This window comes from Podarcis tiliguerta, assembly GCF_965153285.1.
Source record: "Podarcis tiliguerta genome assembly, chromosome: 6".
Taxonomy (NCBI): Eukaryota; Metazoa; Chordata; class Lepidosauria; order Squamata; family Lacertidae; genus Podarcis; species Podarcis tiliguerta.
The window spans coordinates 85,319,874-85,338,759 of record NC_139539.1 but is presented as its reverse complement, the minus strand read 5'-3'; the positions used below and the strand labels follow the sequence as shown (position 1 = coordinate 85,338,759).

The 18,886-nt window shown below is 44.4% G+C and overlaps 1 protein-coding gene across 4 annotated transcripts in view; it reads left to right on the top strand.

Moving 5' to 3' along the window:
- The window catches only part of HMCN1 (hemicentin 1), a 298,745-nt gene that overhangs the window by 223,805 nt on the left and 56,054 nt on the right, over positions 1 to 18,886 (top strand). For all 4 annotated transcript variants that reach the window (XR_014512480.1, XM_083445251.1, XM_083445252.1 and 1 more), the window contains 8 exons: positions 3,989 to 4,113; positions 8,760 to 8,943; positions 11,792 to 11,889; positions 13,809 to 14,087; positions 14,302 to 14,498; positions 14,905 to 14,986; positions 16,568 to 16,704; positions 18,120 to 18,261. Coding sequence is in view for 3 of the 4 variants with exons in the window: in XM_083445251.1 (XP_083301377.1) it covers positions 3,989 to 4,113; positions 8,760 to 8,943; positions 11,792 to 11,889; positions 13,809 to 14,087; positions 14,302 to 14,498; positions 14,905 to 14,986; positions 16,568 to 16,704; positions 18,120 to 18,261 (1,244 nt within the window). In the remaining variant the exon portion in view is untranslated. The remainder of the gene's footprint in view (positions 1 to 3,988; positions 4,114 to 8,759; positions 8,944 to 11,791; positions 11,890 to 13,808; positions 14,088 to 14,301; positions 14,499 to 14,904; positions 14,987 to 16,567; positions 16,705 to 18,119; positions 18,262 to 18,886) is intronic.

Below are 18,886 nucleotides of genomic sequence, written 5' to 3'. Positions count from 1 at the left end.
ATCGGAGAGGTGGCTCCAGGACTCTTCGCCGGAGACCAGCGGAGAGGGCACAAGTACTCCGCTGCCCACACCCTCCCTGCGCAGAAGACTTCCGCGCAGGCAAAGTCGGAGGAGAATGGGCGTCAAACAGCTTCTATGCTGGAAAAGGTTCAAGAAATGCCCACTGACGGATACTGCCAGCAACTGAGGCAGCCACGGAACTTGAGGCTGTCCAGACAGAAAGGGTTCAACCAGGTAACCTAGCCAGGAGTGGCGGCAACTTACGCATGAGCAACCACTAGAACCATTACAGGTGCTTTAGTTGAGATTCCTGCACTGTAGGGGTTTGGACTAGATGACTCTCAAGGTCTCTTCCAACTCAACAGCTCTATGATTCTAAGATGCAATGTGGTCACTAGGCATTGTTATACTCCAGGGGTTGGCAAGGTTTACTGGCCAAGGGCCGGATCACTCCCATGGAGATCGTCTGTGGGCCGGACTGGTGCAGTGCGATGCCGGAAATCGCATCTGCGCGTGCCCAGACAACGGAAATCGCACCTGTGAAGAAGTGATTTTCGGTGTCTGGACATGCGCAGACACGATTTTTAGTATCTGCGGGTGCACAGATGCGATTTTCGGCACTGCTCAATGAGTCTCTGCGCTGTGCCGTGCTGGTTTAGTGCAGCGCAAGGGACTCACCATGGGGGAGGCTCGTGGGCCGGTAAAACGGTCTTCGTGGGCTGCATCTGGCCCATGGGCTCCATGTTGCTGACCCCGTTATACTCAGTTTACCGCAAATTACGGTACAGTGGTGCCCCGCAAGACGAATGCCTCGCAAGACGGAAAACCCGCTAGACGAAAGGGTTTTCCGTTTTGGAGGTGCTTCGCAGGACGAATTTGCTATGGGCTTGCTTCGCAAGACGAAAATGCCTTGCGATTCCTGGGGTTTTTTTTCCGCTCCCCACCCCCTTTTTCTAAGGCACTAAGCTGCTAATAGCCTTTTAGCAGCTAATCCGCTAATCCCTTAAGCCTTTAATAGCCGCTAATAACCGCTAATCCGCTAATCCGCTAATGGGCTTGCTTCACAAGACGAAAAAACCGCTAGACGAAGAGACTCACAGAACGGATTCTTTTCGTCTTGCGAGGCACCACTGTATATAATTATAAATCTCACTTGGCAAGTCCCCAGGACCTGATGGGTTGACGGCAAGATATTATAAATCAATGAAAGACTGGCTAATTCAACCCTTGAAGGATATATGTAATGACATATTACAGGGGAAAAGGACACCAGAAACGTGGAAAGAAGCTTTTGTGACTCTCATACCAAAGACAGAATCGGAAAAACACCAACTTAAGAACTATCGGCCTATATCATTACTTAATGTGGATTATAAAATTTTTGCTGACATTTTGGCTAGAAGATTAAAGAGGGTTTTAGTGGAGGAGATTCACAAGGACCAAGCAGGCTTTCTCCCAGGAAGGCACCTATCCGATAATGTAAGGAATATAATTGACATTTTGGAACTTTTACAGGAAAGAATAAACACAAAAGCAGCTTTGGTATTTGTGGACGCGGAGAAAGCCTTTGATAACATTTCTTGGGGTTTTATGAAAAAGAATCTCCATAGTATGGGGGTAGGCCAAGAGTTCGAAAATGGTATAGGTGCAATCTACTCTGAACAAAAAGCAAAATTAATTGTTAACAATGTTTTGACTGAAGAGTTCAGAATAGAAAAAGGAACACGACAAGGTTGTCCTATCTCCCCTCTGCTTTTTATATCGGTCCTGGAGGTGTTGCTGAATATGATTAGAAAGGACCAGATGGTAAGAGGGATACAGGTCGGAGTTAAACAATTTAAATTAAGAGCATTTGCAGATGACTTGGTTTTGACATTGCAGGAGCCAGAGTCCAGTGTGAAGAGGGTTTTAGAACTGATTCAAGAGTTTGGTCGATTAGCAGGTTTTAAACTCAACAAAACAAAAACTAAGGTTTTGACAAAGAATCTAACAGAAAAAGAGAAAGAAAGGTTTCAGAATGAGACAGGTTTGACAGTGGTGAAAAAAGTGAAATATCTGGGAATTATTATGACTTCAAAAAATGGGAACTTATATAAGGATAACTACGAAAAATGTTGGATGGAGATAAAAAAAGATCTAGATATATGGTCTAATCTAAAACTCTCACTGTTAGGTCGCATTGCTGTGATAAAGATGAATGTATTGCCAAAAATGTTATTTTTGTTCCAGACACTGCAGATTATTGATAAAATGGACTGTTTCAAGAAGTGGCAGAAAGATATATCCAGATTTGTCTGGCAGGGCAAAAAGCCAAGAATAAAATTTAAAATACTAACAGATGCAAAGGAAAGAGGAGGCTTTGCCCTGCCAGACTTGAAACTTTACTATGAAACAGCAGCTTTTTGCTGGCTGAAAGAATGGCTACTTCTTGAAAATACAGATATACTGGATTTAGAAGGATTCAATAATGTGTTTGGGTGGCATGCTTACTTATGGTATGACAAGGTTAAAGTTCACAGAATGTTTAAGATTCACATTGTCAGGAAAGCATTGTTTAATGTATGGATTAGATATAAGGATTTCTTTGAAAACAAGACTCCAAGGTGGTTATCTCCGATGGAAGCAAAAGCAGTCAAAAGACTCAATATGGAGGCCAATTGGCCAAAATATTGGGAGATACTAGAACAAGATGGAGATAAATTGAAACTGCAGAGTTTTGACAAATTAAAAAGTAAAGTCCGTGATTGGCTCCATTATCATCAGATAATGGAGGCATATAAATTGGATAGAAAAATTGGCTTCCAGGTGGAAAAATCAAAATTGGAAACAGAATTGCTAGAACCCAAAACTAAGATATTGTCAAGAATGTATAATCTGCTGCTGAAATGGAATACACAGGATGAGGAAGTGAAATCAGTAATGATTAAATGGGCACAAGATGTGGGTCACAACATAATGCTAGCCGACTGGGAACGGTTATGGACCACTGGGCTAAAGTTTACGGCATGTAATGCCCTAAGAGAAAATATTATGAAAATGATATACAGATGGTACATAACACCAGTCAAACTAGCAAAAATTTACCATATGCCCGATAACAAATGTTGGAAATGTAAAGAAACTGAAGGTACCTTTTTTCACCTCTGGTGGACATGCCCAAGGATTAAGACCTTTTGGGAGATGATCTATAATGAACTGAAGAAAGTATTTAAATACACATTCCCGAAGAAACCGGAGGCCTTTCTCCTGGGCATGGTCAATCAAGAGGTACGTATGAAAGACAGGATATTTTTTATGTACGCCACAACAGCAGCAAGAATACTTATTGCAAAGTACTGGAAGACACAAGAATTACCCACGCTGGAGGAATGGCAGATGAAAGTCATGGACTATATGGAATCCGCAGAAATGACTGGCAGAATCAGAGACCAGGGAGAAGAGACGGTGGAGGAAGATTGGAAGAAATTTAAAGACTATTTACAGAAACACTACAAGATTAATGAATGTTAAAATAACACCAGATTGAATGTATAAGGTTATTGGAGTAAAATTTTAAGGATCAGAAGACCCAACATCTTAAGTTCTAAGCATTGAATAAGCTATATTAAGACATTCAAATCAGAAAGGAGGTTAATTATGACAGAGGGAAGGGATTTGTTGTTTAATTGTATGAATTGGAATACAGGGAAGGGAGACTCGGGGAAGTCAGAGAAACAAGTTAATGCAAGATCAATATGAAGATAAGATTGTTTTTATTTCTGTTGTTTGTAGTATGTTATGTTTGTGTAATTCTGTATGTTTTTGGTGTGTTGTTTGTTGCTTTTGTTTTGCTTTGTCGTCTTTTATGCAAAATCGAATAAAATATTTATATAAAAAAATATATATATAATTATAAATCTCGATTCAAGCTTATTTCTCTCGGTCTTGAGATTAACATCCTAACTCAGACGCTTCTAATTATTCCATTTTCTGTGATTCCTTCTTTTAGCTTGGCTCCAGATGGCAGCTTGCTCAGTATTGTTGGAGCCCTCACAAGTGATGTAGGGAAATATACTTGTGTTGCTAGCAACCCTGCTGGGGAAGAAGACCGAATTTTCAATGTCAATGTATACGGTGAGTATTGTTATTAAGTGGTTGGTTTTTTTTAGCATGATAAGGTTAGAAGCACCTGTCTTATGATTCTCTGAATGAGAAACACGAGTTTTCTTTTTTAACCAACCATGATTTGCCAATGTTTTTATGTTGATTTTATTCTTCACCTTGAAATATTTTTTTAATAAAGGTGCAGATTATAAACAAACAAATAAAGATCAAATCTGCAGTGTAAAGGAAGAAGAGCTCATGGAAACACACTTATTTTGCTAATAATAACGTTAACTAAACCGGCTTGGGGAATTAAGCATTATGGCTGCCTAATGTAAAGATCTCTGGGGCTTAAAACTATGAAGAATTTCATGTAGCTCATAGGTGGTTCAGGTGTAGGGCAGGTGGGCATTTGGGAAATTGCTTCACAGGTCAAACAGTGAAATCTGGACAGACCAAGTTTGGCCCATGGGCTGTAGGAGATTATTCACCCCCTGCTGTAAGAGGACAAGCCCAGGAACAATGTAGGCTCAGTTACACAACTATGCAATCCCATTTAACCTGAAAGGTGTGTGTGTGTTTGCGTGTCCAATTGCCTGGAAATTCGATGGAAGCTTTAAAATTACTAAAAGTTTTCAGTCTCAGAAGACTCATTAAAATATTTGTTAGGGAAACACAAAACAATCATTTTTGTACATTCATAGTTTTATCCTCCCAACTTATAATATATTTTCCAGTTTGATTCTTGAGACTTCTGGAAGTTCACCTATGGTGAGAGAAAGCATCAAATAAATTTTAATAATAATAATAATAATAATAATAATAATAATAATAATAATAATAATTATACTGTATTTTTCGCCCTATAGGGCGCACCGGCCCATAGGGCGCACATAGTTTTCAGGGGGGAAATCAAGGAAAAAATATGATTCCCCCCCCCGCAGCTCTGGGAGCAGTGGACAGGCTGCACACAGCCTGTGCGCTACACCAAGACCTTCTTCCTGCTTTTGCGGGCAGTGGCAGAATTCCCCCACCTCCTAGAAAAGCCAGCAGAAGCCGCGCAGCCCTTTTGAAGAGCGCGCGGCTTCTGCCGGTTTTGCGAGAGGTGAAGGAATCCCCCCACCTCCCAGAAAAGCCAGGAGAAGCCGCACACTCTTTAAAGGGGTTGCGCGGCTTCTGCGGACTTTTGCCAGAGGTGAGGGAATCCCCCCACCTCCCAGAAAAGCCAGCAGAAGCCGCGCAGCCCCTTTAAAGAGTGTGCGGCTTTTGCCTGCTTTTGCGGGAGGTGGGGGAATTCCCCCATCTCCCGCAAAAGCCCACAGGAGGGAGAAGGGACGGACTCAGCCAGTCAGTCCCTTCTCCCTCCTTGGGGAAAAGCCTCCAAGAGCGGCGTGCCCTTTAAAGGCTGTGCGGCTCTTGCGGGCTTTTCTATGAGGTGGGGGAATTCCCCCACCTCATAGAAAAGCCCACAGAAGCCGCACACCCTTTAAAGAGCGCACGGTTCCTGCGGGCTTTTCGACCCAGCTTGTGGGGCTGGCAATGGGGGGAAGCGCTGCTTTCCCCTACCGCCAGCCTCAAAGAGCAGACTCTTCTGGCTTCAGCGAAAGCAACACGAAGCCTCCGGAGCGCAGGCTTCCTAGGCTTTGCGTTGCTTTCGCTGAAGCCAAGAAGTCTGCATTCGCCCCATAGGACGCGCACACATTTCCCCTTCATTTTTGGAGGGGAAAAAGCACGTCCTATAGGGCAAAAAATACGGTAAGTTGCCAACTTCCACTGCAGGGTATTCTACAGGAAGTCAAAGTAACTGATGCTTTTCTGATCCAAGCTTTTCAAAAGACATTAATATTCATTTAATTGTATCTATAGGTCAGGCTGAGCAGACTATTTTCCAATGAACATTTTCTGGGAGAGGCATGAGAAAAAGTTTCCTAAAAGATCCTAACAGCTTGTCATTCTGCACCAGTTTGCTGCTGTTCTCAGTCTCAGAAATGCCATCTCTTCCTAGTAGTGCTGGCACCAACACAGCCAACTCTATGATGAGTGAGGGCAAAGGAAGCTAATTCATAGTGAGGGTAGATCCTTCTTGAATAGGCTTTGTTGGAATGTTCAGTGGAGAGCATTCAGTGCAGCTGCCAAAGCAAATTAGCCCCGGGTAGTGTGGGTTAAACCACAGAGCCTAGGACTTGACGATCAGAAGGTCGGCGGTTCGAATCCCCACAATGGGGTGAGCTCCCGTTGTTCGGTCTCTGCTCCTGCCAACCTAGCAGTTCGAAAGCACATCAAAGTGCAAGTAGATAAATAGGTACCGCTCTGGCGGGAAGGTAAATGGCGTTTCTGTGCGCTGCTCTGGTTCGCCAGAAGCGGCTTAGTCATGCTGGCCACATGACCCGAAAGCTGGACGCCGGCTCCCTCGGCCAATAAAGCGAGATGAGCGCCGCAACCCCAGAGTCGGCCACAACGGGACCTAATGGTCATGGGTCCCTTTACCTTTACCTTTTAGTGCTGCCAAAAGTGTTTTTGAGCGATAAGAAACAAGTGTGATGCATTAAACATTTTCTGGGTTCTCTATCTCTCTCTGTGGATGATATACAGTAGTACCTCGGGTTAAGTACTTAATTCGTTCCGGAGGTCTGTACTTAACCTGAAACTGTTCTTAACCTGAAGCACCACTTTAGCTAATGGGGCCTCCTGCTGCTGCTGCACTGCCACTGCACCATTTCTGTTCTCAACCTGAAGCAAAGTTCTTAACCTGAAGCACTATTTCTGGGTTAGCAGAGTCTGTAACCTGCAGCGTATGCAACCTGAAGCGTATGTAACCCGAGGTACCACTGTATGTAACATATAAATGTACCTATTCCTATTTAAGGAATAAGGGGACGCGGGTGGCGCTGTGGGTAAAAGCCTCAGCGCCTAGGGCTTGCAGATCGAAAGGTCGGCAGTTCGAATCTCCGCGGCGGGGTGAGCTCCCGTCATTCGGTCCCAGCTCCTGCCTACCTAGCAGTTCGAAAGCACCTCTAAGTGCAAGTAGATAAATAGGGACCGCTTACCAGCGGGAAGGTAAACAGCGTTTCCGTGTGCTGCACTGGCTCGCCAGATGCAGCTTTGTCACGCTGGCCACGTGACCCGGAAGTGTCTCCGGACAGCGCTGGCCCTTGGCCTCTTAAGTGAGATGGGCGCACAACCCTAGAGTCTGTCAAGACTGGCCCGTACGGGCAGGGGTAAAAAGAGAAAAAAAAGATTCCTATTTAACACTGTGCATAGACACATATGCTGAATAACTGTGACTCTTGGATGGTGCCAATTTGTTATGGAAACTGGCTAGTCTTGGATCATTCTCTAGAGAGCAGAGTAGTCTCCAAGTACATTCCTATCTTTGGCCCCTTTCCTCCCACCCTCACTTCTCAATCTCCTGGTTCCTTGGGACTGGACCACGAACGGACTGCCTAGGAGTCAGTGTCCATGCATTTCCGAGAAGTGTGTGAATTGTGGTTTCCAAAAAGCAGAACTCAGCGGGCCATGGTTGCACCGCCTAACTGCAGGGTCCAGTTGACTAACATCAAGACACAGTAGCTATCATTTGTGCTTCCTTTGATGGCCGAAGCAAGATCTGTTTCTGGCCACAGGCACAATTATGTGAAAGATTTATAAAGAAATTCAACATGACATGTGATTATCTGGCTAAAGGAATAGCATCCTCAAGCATCCTGACTTTCAATAGTGTTTGGTTTGGAACACTGTGGGGAATGTCTCCTTGGATTAGGAAAGTGTTATTACTTCCATCTTGGGGTTCAGCATAAGGTGAGCTTCATCAGGAATTCTTTTTAGCATCTACCGTTTAACGTATAAGCCTGGCCAATACAGTGGTACCTTGGTTCTCAAACTTAAACCGTTTCGGAAGTCTGTTCCAAAACCAAAGTGTTCCAAAAACAAGGCGCGCTTTCCTATAGAAAGTAATGCAAAATGGATTAATCTATTCCAGACATTTGAAAACAACCCCTGAAACAGCAATTTAACATGAATTTTACTATCTAACGAGACCATTGATCCATAAAATGAAAGCAATATACAACGTACTGCAGTCACACAGTCAATCCATCAGTAGCCGAACTGGGTTCCACACAGTCACAAAAGCAAAGCAAAAAAGCCACCAAAACGAAAACGCTAAATAAATAGCAAAAGCAGACAGACCTCTGTGTAACACTCAAAACGGAAGTGTGGCACTCAAATCGGAAGCATAACACTCAAAATGGAGCACATTTGGCTTCTGAAAAAGTTATCAAACCAGAACACTTACTTCTGGGTTTGCAGTGTTTGGGTTCCAAGTTGTTTGAGTACCAAGGTGTTTGAAAACCAAGGCACCACTGTACCTCTGTTCATATTCTGAAGCCTCCATCCTCTTCCCTTCACCAGAGGTACCCAATTTCAGATGTGGTGCCCAAGACCGGTATAAGCTTTTAACAGAAGTCCCACATGACCCCATTCTTAAGCTGTTTTCTATGTTGCTCCTGTCACTAAATGACTTTTTTTTCTATAAAGCTTTTTTAAAAGATAGTTACATAGTTATACTGATATTACTCTGTACTGTTTTAATTTGAGTATAAAATTTGGTAGAGGCAAGGTGAAACTACTGGAAAAAATAAGTTGTTTGTTTTTGATCATTTGGTTACAAAATTTAGTTCCACCCACTATAATTAACAATAAAGATGAACCCGAGCCTCTAACTGTGCTGCTGGAGACTTCAATAAACATTGAATGCCAGGCTGTGGGAACTCCACCACCGCAGATCAATTGGCTGAAGAACGGGCTACCTCTCTCTATCTCCACACACATCAGGTTGCTTTCAGCTGGACAGATTCTCAGGTAAGGTACCAGTTCTTTCAGTCCACTCTTGCACATTTTATGTAAGAAGATCTTACATTAAAGTAGGCAGCTGAAAGTTAAATCAATACAATTGTTATTTTGTGGCACTTGCTTTCTGCATTGCATTCAATCCAGATCGTGGGTAGGCAAACTGAGGCCCGGGGGCCGGATCCGGCCAAATTGCCTTCTAAATCCGGCCCGCGGACGGTCCGGGAATCAGCATGTTTTTCCATGAGTAGAATGTGGTCATTTATTTAAAATGTATCTCTGGATTATTTGTGGGGCCTGCCTGGTGTTTTTACATATACCTAAACCTAAACGGCCGTTTACATTTACCTAAACGGCCTCGGTCCAGTATATCTGAAGGAGCGTCTCCACCCCCATCGTTCTGCCCGGACACTCAGGTCCAGCTCCGAGGGCCTTCTGGCGGTTCCCTCCCTGCGAGAGGCCAAGTTACAGGGAACCAGGTAGAGGGCCTTCTCGGTAGTGGCACCCGCCCTGTGGAACGCCCTCCCATCAGATGTCAAAGCGATAAACAACTACCTGACATTCAGAAGACATCTGAAGGCAGCCCTGTTCAGGGAAGTTTTTAATATGTGACATTTTAGTGTATTTTTCATCTTTGTTGGAAGCCGCCCAGAGTGGCTGGGGAAACCCAGCCAGATGGGCGGGGTACAAATAATATATTATTATTATTATTATTATTATTATTATTATTATTATTATTACAGTGGTGCCTCGCAAGACGAAAAGAATCCGTTCCGGGAGTCTCTTCGTCTTGCGGTTTTTTTCGTCTTGCGAAGCAAGCCCATTAGCGGATTAGCGCTATTAGCGGCTATTAGCGGCTATTAGCGGCTATTAAGGGATTAGCGGCTATTAAGGGATTAGCGGCTATTAAGGGATTAGAGGCTATTAAGGGATTAGCGGCTATTAAGGGATTAGCGGATTAGCTGCTAAAAGGCTATTAGCGGCTTAGTGGATCAGCTGATAAGCGGCTTAGATCAGCTGTCAAGCGGCTTAGAGAACAGCTGTTAAGCGGCTTAGGGGCTGGGGGAAAAGGGGGGAGCGAAAAAAAACCCCCAGGAATCGCAAGACATTTTCATCTTGCAAAGCAAGCCCATAGCAAATTTGTTTTGCGAAGCACCTCCAAAACGGAAAACCCTTTCGTCTAGCGGGGTTTCCGTCTTGCGAGGCATTCGTCTTGCGGGGCACCACTGTATTATTATTATTATTATTATTATTATTATTATTATTATTATTATTACATGAGTAGAATGTGTCCTTTTATTTAAATGCATCTCAGGGTCATTTGTTGGGCATAGGAATTTGTTCATCCCCCCCCAAAAAAAAATATAGTCTGGCCCCCCACAAGGTCTGAGGGACAGTGGACCGGCCCCCTGCTGAAAAAGTTTGCTGACCCCTGAGCCAGATGACCAACCAGCATCAGACCTATTTAGGTCAGTGATGGAACTACATGTTATTCCTTCAGTTCTTCCTCCTGGTATCTATTTTAGAAGTCCTGGAAAACTCCCAGGGCGAGTGTAAGGAGTGAAGTTCATGCTTAACTGGCTCTCAAGTAGGTTTTGTCAAACATAGCCAGTTTCTCTCCAGACTCCCTTATAATAGGTTTTGTAATATTGGCTGTCCTCTTCTTAATGGCAACGAACCTGTGGGAGACGCAACCTATCCTGAGATATACTTTGGCCGACCTTTAAAGGAAAGAGATGCTTCCTAGTAAAAAGGGATCAGGGGCAACTATGGAGAATTTCTACATCTCATTCTAATTCAAAAAGGGTATCTGAATGCTATTGTAAAGGGCCATGTTCAACCAATCTTAGAAATTGCAATATGTTGTAGGAAGAAGTTTCAGAGGCTGATTCATGTGGTTTAGAGCCTGTATCTCTATCTCTGTCTCTGTCTCTAGATAGAGAGCCAGTGTGGTGTAGTGGTTAGGAGCGATAGACTCGTAATCTGGTGAACCGGGTTTGCGTCTCCGCTCCTCCACATGCAGCTGCTGGGTGACCTTGGGCCAGTCACACTTCTCTGAAGTCTCTCAGCCTCACTCACCTCACAGAGCGTTTGTTGTGGGGGAGGAAGGGAAAGGAGAATGTTAGCCGCTTTGAGACTCCTTCGGGTAGTGATAAAGCGGGATATCAAATCCAAACTCTTCTTCTCTTCTTCTTCTTCTTCTCTCTCTCTCTCTCTCTATCTATCTATATGTACGTGTGTGTGTGTGTGTGTGTGAATATATATATATGCCATTCTTTCGTGCAAATCTTTCTAGAATGACAGAGAAGCAGAAATAAATACAAAATTAAAACAATAGCTATAGAAGAATGAAGCAGCAGAATAAAACGAAACATTACAAGGGTCTTAACAGAATTAAAAGGTGCTGGGAAGTTTGTTTTTTTTTTTTTAAAAAAAAAGGTATTCACCAGGCACTAGAAAAGCATGAAAGTAGATGGTCGGAGAGAATTCCATCAGTTTTCCATTAAACAAATGCATGTTCTACAACAGGCTTCCTCAACCTCGGCCCTCCAGATGTTTTGAGACTACAATTCCCAGCATCCCTGAGCACTGGTCCTGCTCGCTAGGGATCATGGGAGTTGTAGGCCAAAAACATCTGGAGGGCCAAGGTTGAGGAAGGCTGTTCTACACTTTCCTGAGACTCATTATCCATGAAGAAGCCATTAAAAGTCTACAACAGGCCTTTCCCAAACAACAAATGCTTCACACATTAATAAATTCCCTGCAATCCACTAATTCAAAACTGTGTTGTCCAACAGACAGAATAAAATGCTTCGTATTGTGACCATTTGAAAAATGACTTTGGTTGTGTCCCTTCCAGAATTGTAAGAGCACAGATAGCTGATGTTGGCATGTACACATGTGTCGCCTCCAACAGAGCTGGTGTGGACAACAAGCACCATAGTCTTCAAGTTTATGGTAAGCCTCATTCTCTATTGCAAAGGTAAATTGTAAACTTCCCCATGAATTTCAAGTCCTATGTACATGTGTACTACCGTATTTTTTGCTCTATAGGAATCACCGGACCATAAGACGCACCAGACCATAGGAGGGGTAGAACGGGGGGGGGGGGGAATTCTCCCTCTCTCTGCTCAGCGCCCCTTCAGCAAAGCAGCAGGAGAAACAGAGCCCCTTCCATTTCTCCTCCCGCTTCGCTGAAGGGGCGCTGCGCAGCTCTCCCTCTCTGGTGAAGCCAGGAGAGTCTTGCTCTCTCGGCTTCAGCAAAAGGAACCCGAAGCCTTTGGAGCGCAGCACGAGTTCCCGCTGTGCTCTAAAGGCTTCAGGCGGCTATCCCTGAAGCCTGGAGAGCGAGAGGGGCCAGTGCGCACCGACCCCTCTCGCTCTCCAGGCTTCAGCGAAAGCAACGCGAAGCCTCCGGAGCACGGGGGGAGCGCTCCCTCTGCGCTTCGGAGGCTTCGCGTTGCTATCACTGAAGCCAAGGAGCCTGTATTCGCTCCATAGGACGCACACACATTTCCCCTTAATTTTTGGAGGGGGAAAAGTGTGTCTTATAGAGCGAAAAATACGGTACACGGTCCCCGCTCAGCGCTAAAGTATTCAGCAAATTGTTCTGAAGGGCCAAAACCCTGTTGTTCTGAAGTGCCAACAGGAAGAGAAGATACTGAACAGGAAGAATATGCTGAAAGAGGCAACTGCTTTTAAACTTTATGTTTGTAACATGATTACTGAAATGTAATAGGAAAAGCCCCTCAATTAAAAATTATGCTAAAATATTATGTGGGAGGAGGATGGAAATAGCACACCTCCTTGGCGTGTCTGCTTTTTCATCTCTTTCCTCCAGAGACCCTGAGAAGGGGACTGAAATTTTACGTGAAACCCTTAGACATTAAAGCTTGAAACCTATAAAGAAAACAAGAGGTTCTGAGATGGAAGACAGTATAGAAGTTGTGAGGCACTTTGGGGTGCAATTGACTCAGGTCCAGAACAGAAATGTTAAGTACCGTATTTTTTGCGTCTTATGGAGCAAATGCAGGCTCCTGAGAGCAAGACTCTCCTGGCTTCAGCAAATGGAACCTGAAGCCTCCGGAGCACAGCGGGACTCCTGCTGCGCTCCGGAGGCTTCGGGTTGCCTTCACTGAAGCCTGGAGAGCAAGAGGGGTTGGTGCGCACCGGTCCCTCTTGCTCTCCTGGCTTCGCTTCGCTGGAGAGGTGCTGCACAGCTTTCCCTCTCTGCGCAGCGCCCCTTCAGCGAAGCGGGAGAAGAAATGGAAGGGGCTCCGTTTCTCCTGCCGCTTCGCTGAAGGGGCACTGAGCAGAGAGGGGGAGAATTATTTTTTCTTGTTCTCCCCCTCTAAAACAAGGTGCGTCCTATGGTCGGGTGTGTCCTATAGAGCGAAAATTACGGTGCTTGTTAAACATGGTTTTCATGTTGAAAAGCAGCTCTCATGTGTCTTGTGAACACACTTCTTTTGTTGGCATTTTCATTTCCGTCTGTTCCTCGTGTTCCTCAGCTCACTTGTCCACATTGCTATTGTGGTGACCCATGCTATGTTGACACGGCTGCTCCAGATTTTGAGGGACCCTTGGGCCAGATACCTTTAATGGACTCCCTCCCTCGGGTAATCTGCCCCCTCAGCTCCCCATACCAGAGCCCACCCCATTCAGGAGGATCCCCTTACCTTTGAGATAGCCTTTGAAAGGGGGTGCTGGGGGAGGAGGGGGCAGGAAAGTCACCCAACTCTTCCACTGGTGGTTCTTAGGATCCTTGCCCCCCCCCCCAAAAAAAAATAGTTGACTAAAGTTTTGTCTTGAAATATATGCATATTTATATATTCACTGAATGCCATAATTGGAACCATGGTGTTTTCTCCATGCAGTATCACCAAGCATAGACAGTGGTGGAGGAACAGAAGAAGTAACGGTTGTAAAAGGGAACCCAGTCTCTTTGGTGTGTTCGGCTGATGGAACACCAACCCCTAAAATGTCGTGGCTTAAAGACGGCCAGCCTTTAAACTTCGGTTTCCACGTGTCTCTGGAAAACCAAGGAATGGGTCTTCACATAGCGAAGTCCGAGACTGATGACACAGGCAGATACACCTGCATAGCATCTAATGAAGCTGGAGAAGCCAACAAGCATTTCACTCTTAAAGTGCTGGGTAAGGATTCTTAACTCTTTTTTTGTAATTCAGTCTGACCAGGGAGACTGGAACAAATTGCAATTTGGGCTTGCCAGTCTTAGGTCCAGTCTTAGGAGTGATTCATACAACTACAGTGTCAGAATTGCTTCTTCACGTCTTCTTCCCAGACCGCTCCGTTAACGTTTGGATGCATTCCTTTTGAGTAAAATTATGAAAGTTTCTTCTTCCGCAGAACCCCCTCAGATTAATGGATCAGGTCATCCTGAAGAAATTTCTATTGTAGTAAACAAACCACTGGAGCTCTTCTGTATTTCCGATGGCATTCCTATCCCCAAAATCACATGGATGAAGGATGGGCGCCCAGTGCCCCAGACTGATGATATTCGTATCCTGAGAGGGGGAGAGGTCCTTCGGATATCTAGTACTCAGGTAACTGTAATACAACCATTCAGTTGTGGCCAATCTGTTTCCCCCCCCTTCCATTATTTTCTTGTTCAATATTAATAAGTCTCAAAACATCTCAAATGCAATTCAGTCAAATGTTTGAAACCTCATTGAAATCCAGGAAGTGTCCAGAATCCTTTTAATCTTCCAGTTTATCTTCCTTGCTGTATTCTGACATTTCGTTTGTTGTCAGTTCTGCTAGTCTTCTCCCTCCTTCCCTTTCTGCCAGACATAAAGGTAGACACACACTCTTTCTTCTTCCATCCATGCGATTGTATTGGTGTAGCACTGATTAATGGGTAATGTAGCCAAATGGTTTCCCAACTACTGCCATTATTTGTGTTTAATTTGAATTTTATCCCTAACTGAGCTTGTCTGGGTGTTCCTGCAGGTGGAAGACACTGGAAGATACACATGTTTGGCTTCAAGCCCTGCAGGAGACGATGACAAAGAATTTTTAGTAAGAGTACATGGTAAGGTTAACTGAAGAGTACAGTAGTGGGAGAGAAACCTCTAAATGCTTCTATTGCATTGCTCAGTTTTCACCCACCTGTTTCTAAGGCTAGATATTGTGAAACATAACAGCCCTGGAAAAGGTAGAAGAACACAGAATACTACTTCCAACTGGGATTTCTTGCTTTCTGCTGAAACTGATTTCTGCCTCTTCAGAAGAGAGCAATAAAATAGCCTAACTTGCCTGTATTCAGTAACAAAGGTCACAAACATCAGCCAACAGAAAATGTGCCGACACAGCTTGTGAAGGGTAGGAATGCTCCACAGTGCACAAATATCAAATTCACATTGGTTTGGCCCATAGACTGCACTCTAGAGCTCTCTTTATGTGACCACCATGCAAATATCCAAAGTGTCTGTGTTTTTCAGAAGCCCTTTCTTTCTCAACCTGCCTGAAGTATCCCTGGTGGTGGTGGTGGTTTGGTTATGAGTTTGAATGGACTATGCCCAGTGTGTGTGTGGTAGGGGTTTGGCTGCATATGCATTACAGGATCTGCTGAAACAGGATCACAAGGCCTTTAGACCTGCCTTCCTCAACCTGATTGCCTGCCACTCGTCTCTGAAATACTAGCATGACCAATGGTCAGGGGTGGGAGATGATGGGAAATGTACAGTGGTACCTCTGGTTAAGAATTTAATTCGTTCCGGAGGTCCGTTCTTAAGCTGAAACTGTTCTTAACCTGAGGTACCACTTTAGCTAATGGGGCCTCCCGCTGCCACCACACCACCACCGTGCGATTACTGTTCTCATCCTGAGGTAAAGTTCTTAACCCGAGGTACTACTTCTGAGTTAGCGGAGTCTGTAACCTGAAGCGTTTGTAACCCGAAGCATTTGTAACCTGAGGTACCACTGTAATCCAAAACATCTGGAGGGCACAGGGTTGGGGAAGGTTGCTTTAGAGCAAACAATTATAGAGGGAACCATTATACAGATCAAATTATCTTGGTTGAGAACATGCTGGAGAGGTAACCAGCATTTGGCGATAGGAGATTTGCCGATCAATTAAGGCTGTTCTACATGAACATCATGTGACAGCTATATGGGCTGAATTGGTTCATGTTGGTTCATTGGTTCATGTTAGGAGAATCAGTCCTTGGGGTATGAACCTGAGCTGAACCAGGGTATATAGATCTAAACTAGAACTTTGAATTAGCCTGGAAACTTAATTGGTAGCCCGTGCAGTTGTGTCAGAATTAGTATTCTATGTTTGGACTGTTCTACTACAGTCAACAATTTGGCCACTGAATTCTGCACTAGCTGAAGTTTCAAAACCATTTTCAGAGGCAACCACATGTATAACACATTGCTAAAACCCAACATAGTTATCAGAGTATAGGCAACCAAAGTTAGCCACAGAAAATAGCACATGCCTCTTGTACAAAGCATGACCTTCATTTTGAGAATTGCCTACAGGAAGCGTAAGTTACCTTGAGGTATGCAAAATTTCATAGCAGCTAGAGGTTCATAAACTTTTGACAACTTCCTGCTAAGTAAATTAAGTTTTCATTTACCATTATTTGCTATGACTTTTCTCTGACAGTTCCCCCTAATATTGCTGGCACAAGCAATCCTCAGAATCTCAGTGTGCTGCAGAACAGGCAGATTATACTGGAGTGCAAATCAGATGCAGTGCCGCCTCCTACAATCACATGGCTCAAAAATGGGGAAATTATGCAGGTATGTTTTTTTCCCTTAAGAGTTGTTGTTCTAAGTCTGCCCCCAAACCTTTCACAGATGCTCAAACAGCATACATAGTGGTGACTGAGGTTTGAACCAGCCAGAAGTGTTCCTGCTTCCCAGTTGCAGATATTTTATTTTATTTTATTTATTTACATCCCGCCCATCTGGCTGGGCTTCCCCAGCCACTCTGGGCAGCTCCCAGCAGAATATTAAAAATAGAATCAAACATTAAAAACTTTCCTAAACAGGGCTGCCTTCAGCTGTATTCTAAAAGTCAGATAGTTGTTTATTTCCTTGGCAACTGATGGGAGGGCATTCCACAGGGCGGGTGCCACTACCGAGAAGGCCCTCTGCCTGGTTCCCTGTAACCTCACTTCTTGCAGTGAGGGAGCCACCAGAAGGCCCTCGGAGCTGGACCTCAGTGTCCGGGCAGAATGATGGAGGTGGAGACACTCCTTCAGGTATATTATTTATGTTTGCCTGGGGACCCACAGACAGGGAGCCTCGCGCATGTAGGTCTGATCCCTACAGTTTGTACATCTCAATTTTATGGTGCATATTCTGCATGAATAGTCCATGTGCACTGGGCTTTACATATGGAGATCCCATCAAAGTGAAGCATATGATCTACGTTCCCATCCCACCCCAGTCTGAAACCAGGGTATGGTGTTGGGGGAATATGACGAAGCAACCTTTCTGAAGCTAAGCAAACCTTGGTCTTGTCAGTGCCTGGATGGCTGACCTTTGGGATGTCATGTAAGTCCTCTTGCGTTTCATGATGCAAGAAAGGCAGACTCATAGCTGTCATAGATTTGAAAATAAGGGACCAGCAGCCAAAATAAGGGATTTTCAGAGCACAGCTATGCTGAGCCCCTCCCAGTCAAAGGCAGAAAGCCCAGCCAGCAGCCAAGCAAAGCCTCAAGCCGTGGTTCCCACAGCGCAGCAACCCAGCAAAGGGGATGCAGCAAGGGAAACCACTGTCACCTCTCTGCTGGGAAGCGCTGAGCAAAGGCAAGTCCCCAGGCAACGCGGCCGATTTGATCTGCACAAGGCATGCAAGCTCCACCCCTCAGTCGTTCTTAGACTCCTTATTGGGTGAGCAACGCAGCCAAGCAACACAGTTGGAGCCTCCCTCCTCCCTGGCAGTCAGGGAGGGAGGGAGAGGAGCTGCTTCCTTTGAAACCCGGGAAATTTAAGGGACAGCAGCGGGACACAACGCTGGGATAAGGGACTTTCCTGTCAAATAAGGGACGGTTGCCAGCTATGGGCGGACTACAAAAATACCTGTGCGCTGTTCCTCACCATTACCACTAGATTCTCACCGTATTGCTTCCCATCTTGTGAGCAGGTACATTGTTGATTCTGTACCTTGGGGAAAAAATAATTTCAGCTTGTGAAAACTCTCTTACCAGGCAACGGCCCGGGTTCGCATCTTGTCTAGTGGGAGATACCTTCAGATCAATAACGCTGACTTAAGTGATGCAGCAAGCTACACCTGTGTGGCAAGTAATGTCGCAGGCCAAACTACAAGAGAATTCGTATTAGCTGTAAACGGTAAGAAAAGGAAACGTATTCCTACGCAAGCTTTGCATGGTTGATAACGTGAGAGAATGCCAAGCGCATAAGTAAACATTGCATTGGGACACAGTAACTGTTTTATTTCATGGTGGAAATAATGTTTACACACCAGCCATTTTTGACCACACGTGCATGTGGCGACAGGTATATATTGCACAATACAGTTTTGTGACTCTGAGATTGCTCCTTTATTCCTTGAATGAAAGAAAAGTGACAGAGTTTTTGTTGGACTCCATCGCTTTATACGACAAGTGAGGGACTACACATATGAATTTATTTACTGCATTTATATATGGTCTTTCTGCACAGGCACCCAAGACCGTTTTGCAATTTTAAAATTTAGAATAAACAAAGGCTACAAACTGTTCTTAGACCAACTTCAATCTGAAAACACTCCTGTTCTTCCAGGGCAATTAAGAGTACACCCTAGCAATGGTCTGTTGATGTTTGCTTTTAATTTCTGTTTGCTTTTAACTTTTTATGATTTTATGTTTTTATGTTGTTGCAAACCACTGTGATATTCTTTTTTTTATTTTTTGTAATAATATTTTATTCATTTTCCCAACAAATACTTTTTTACTCAATAACTTTTTATAGAGAC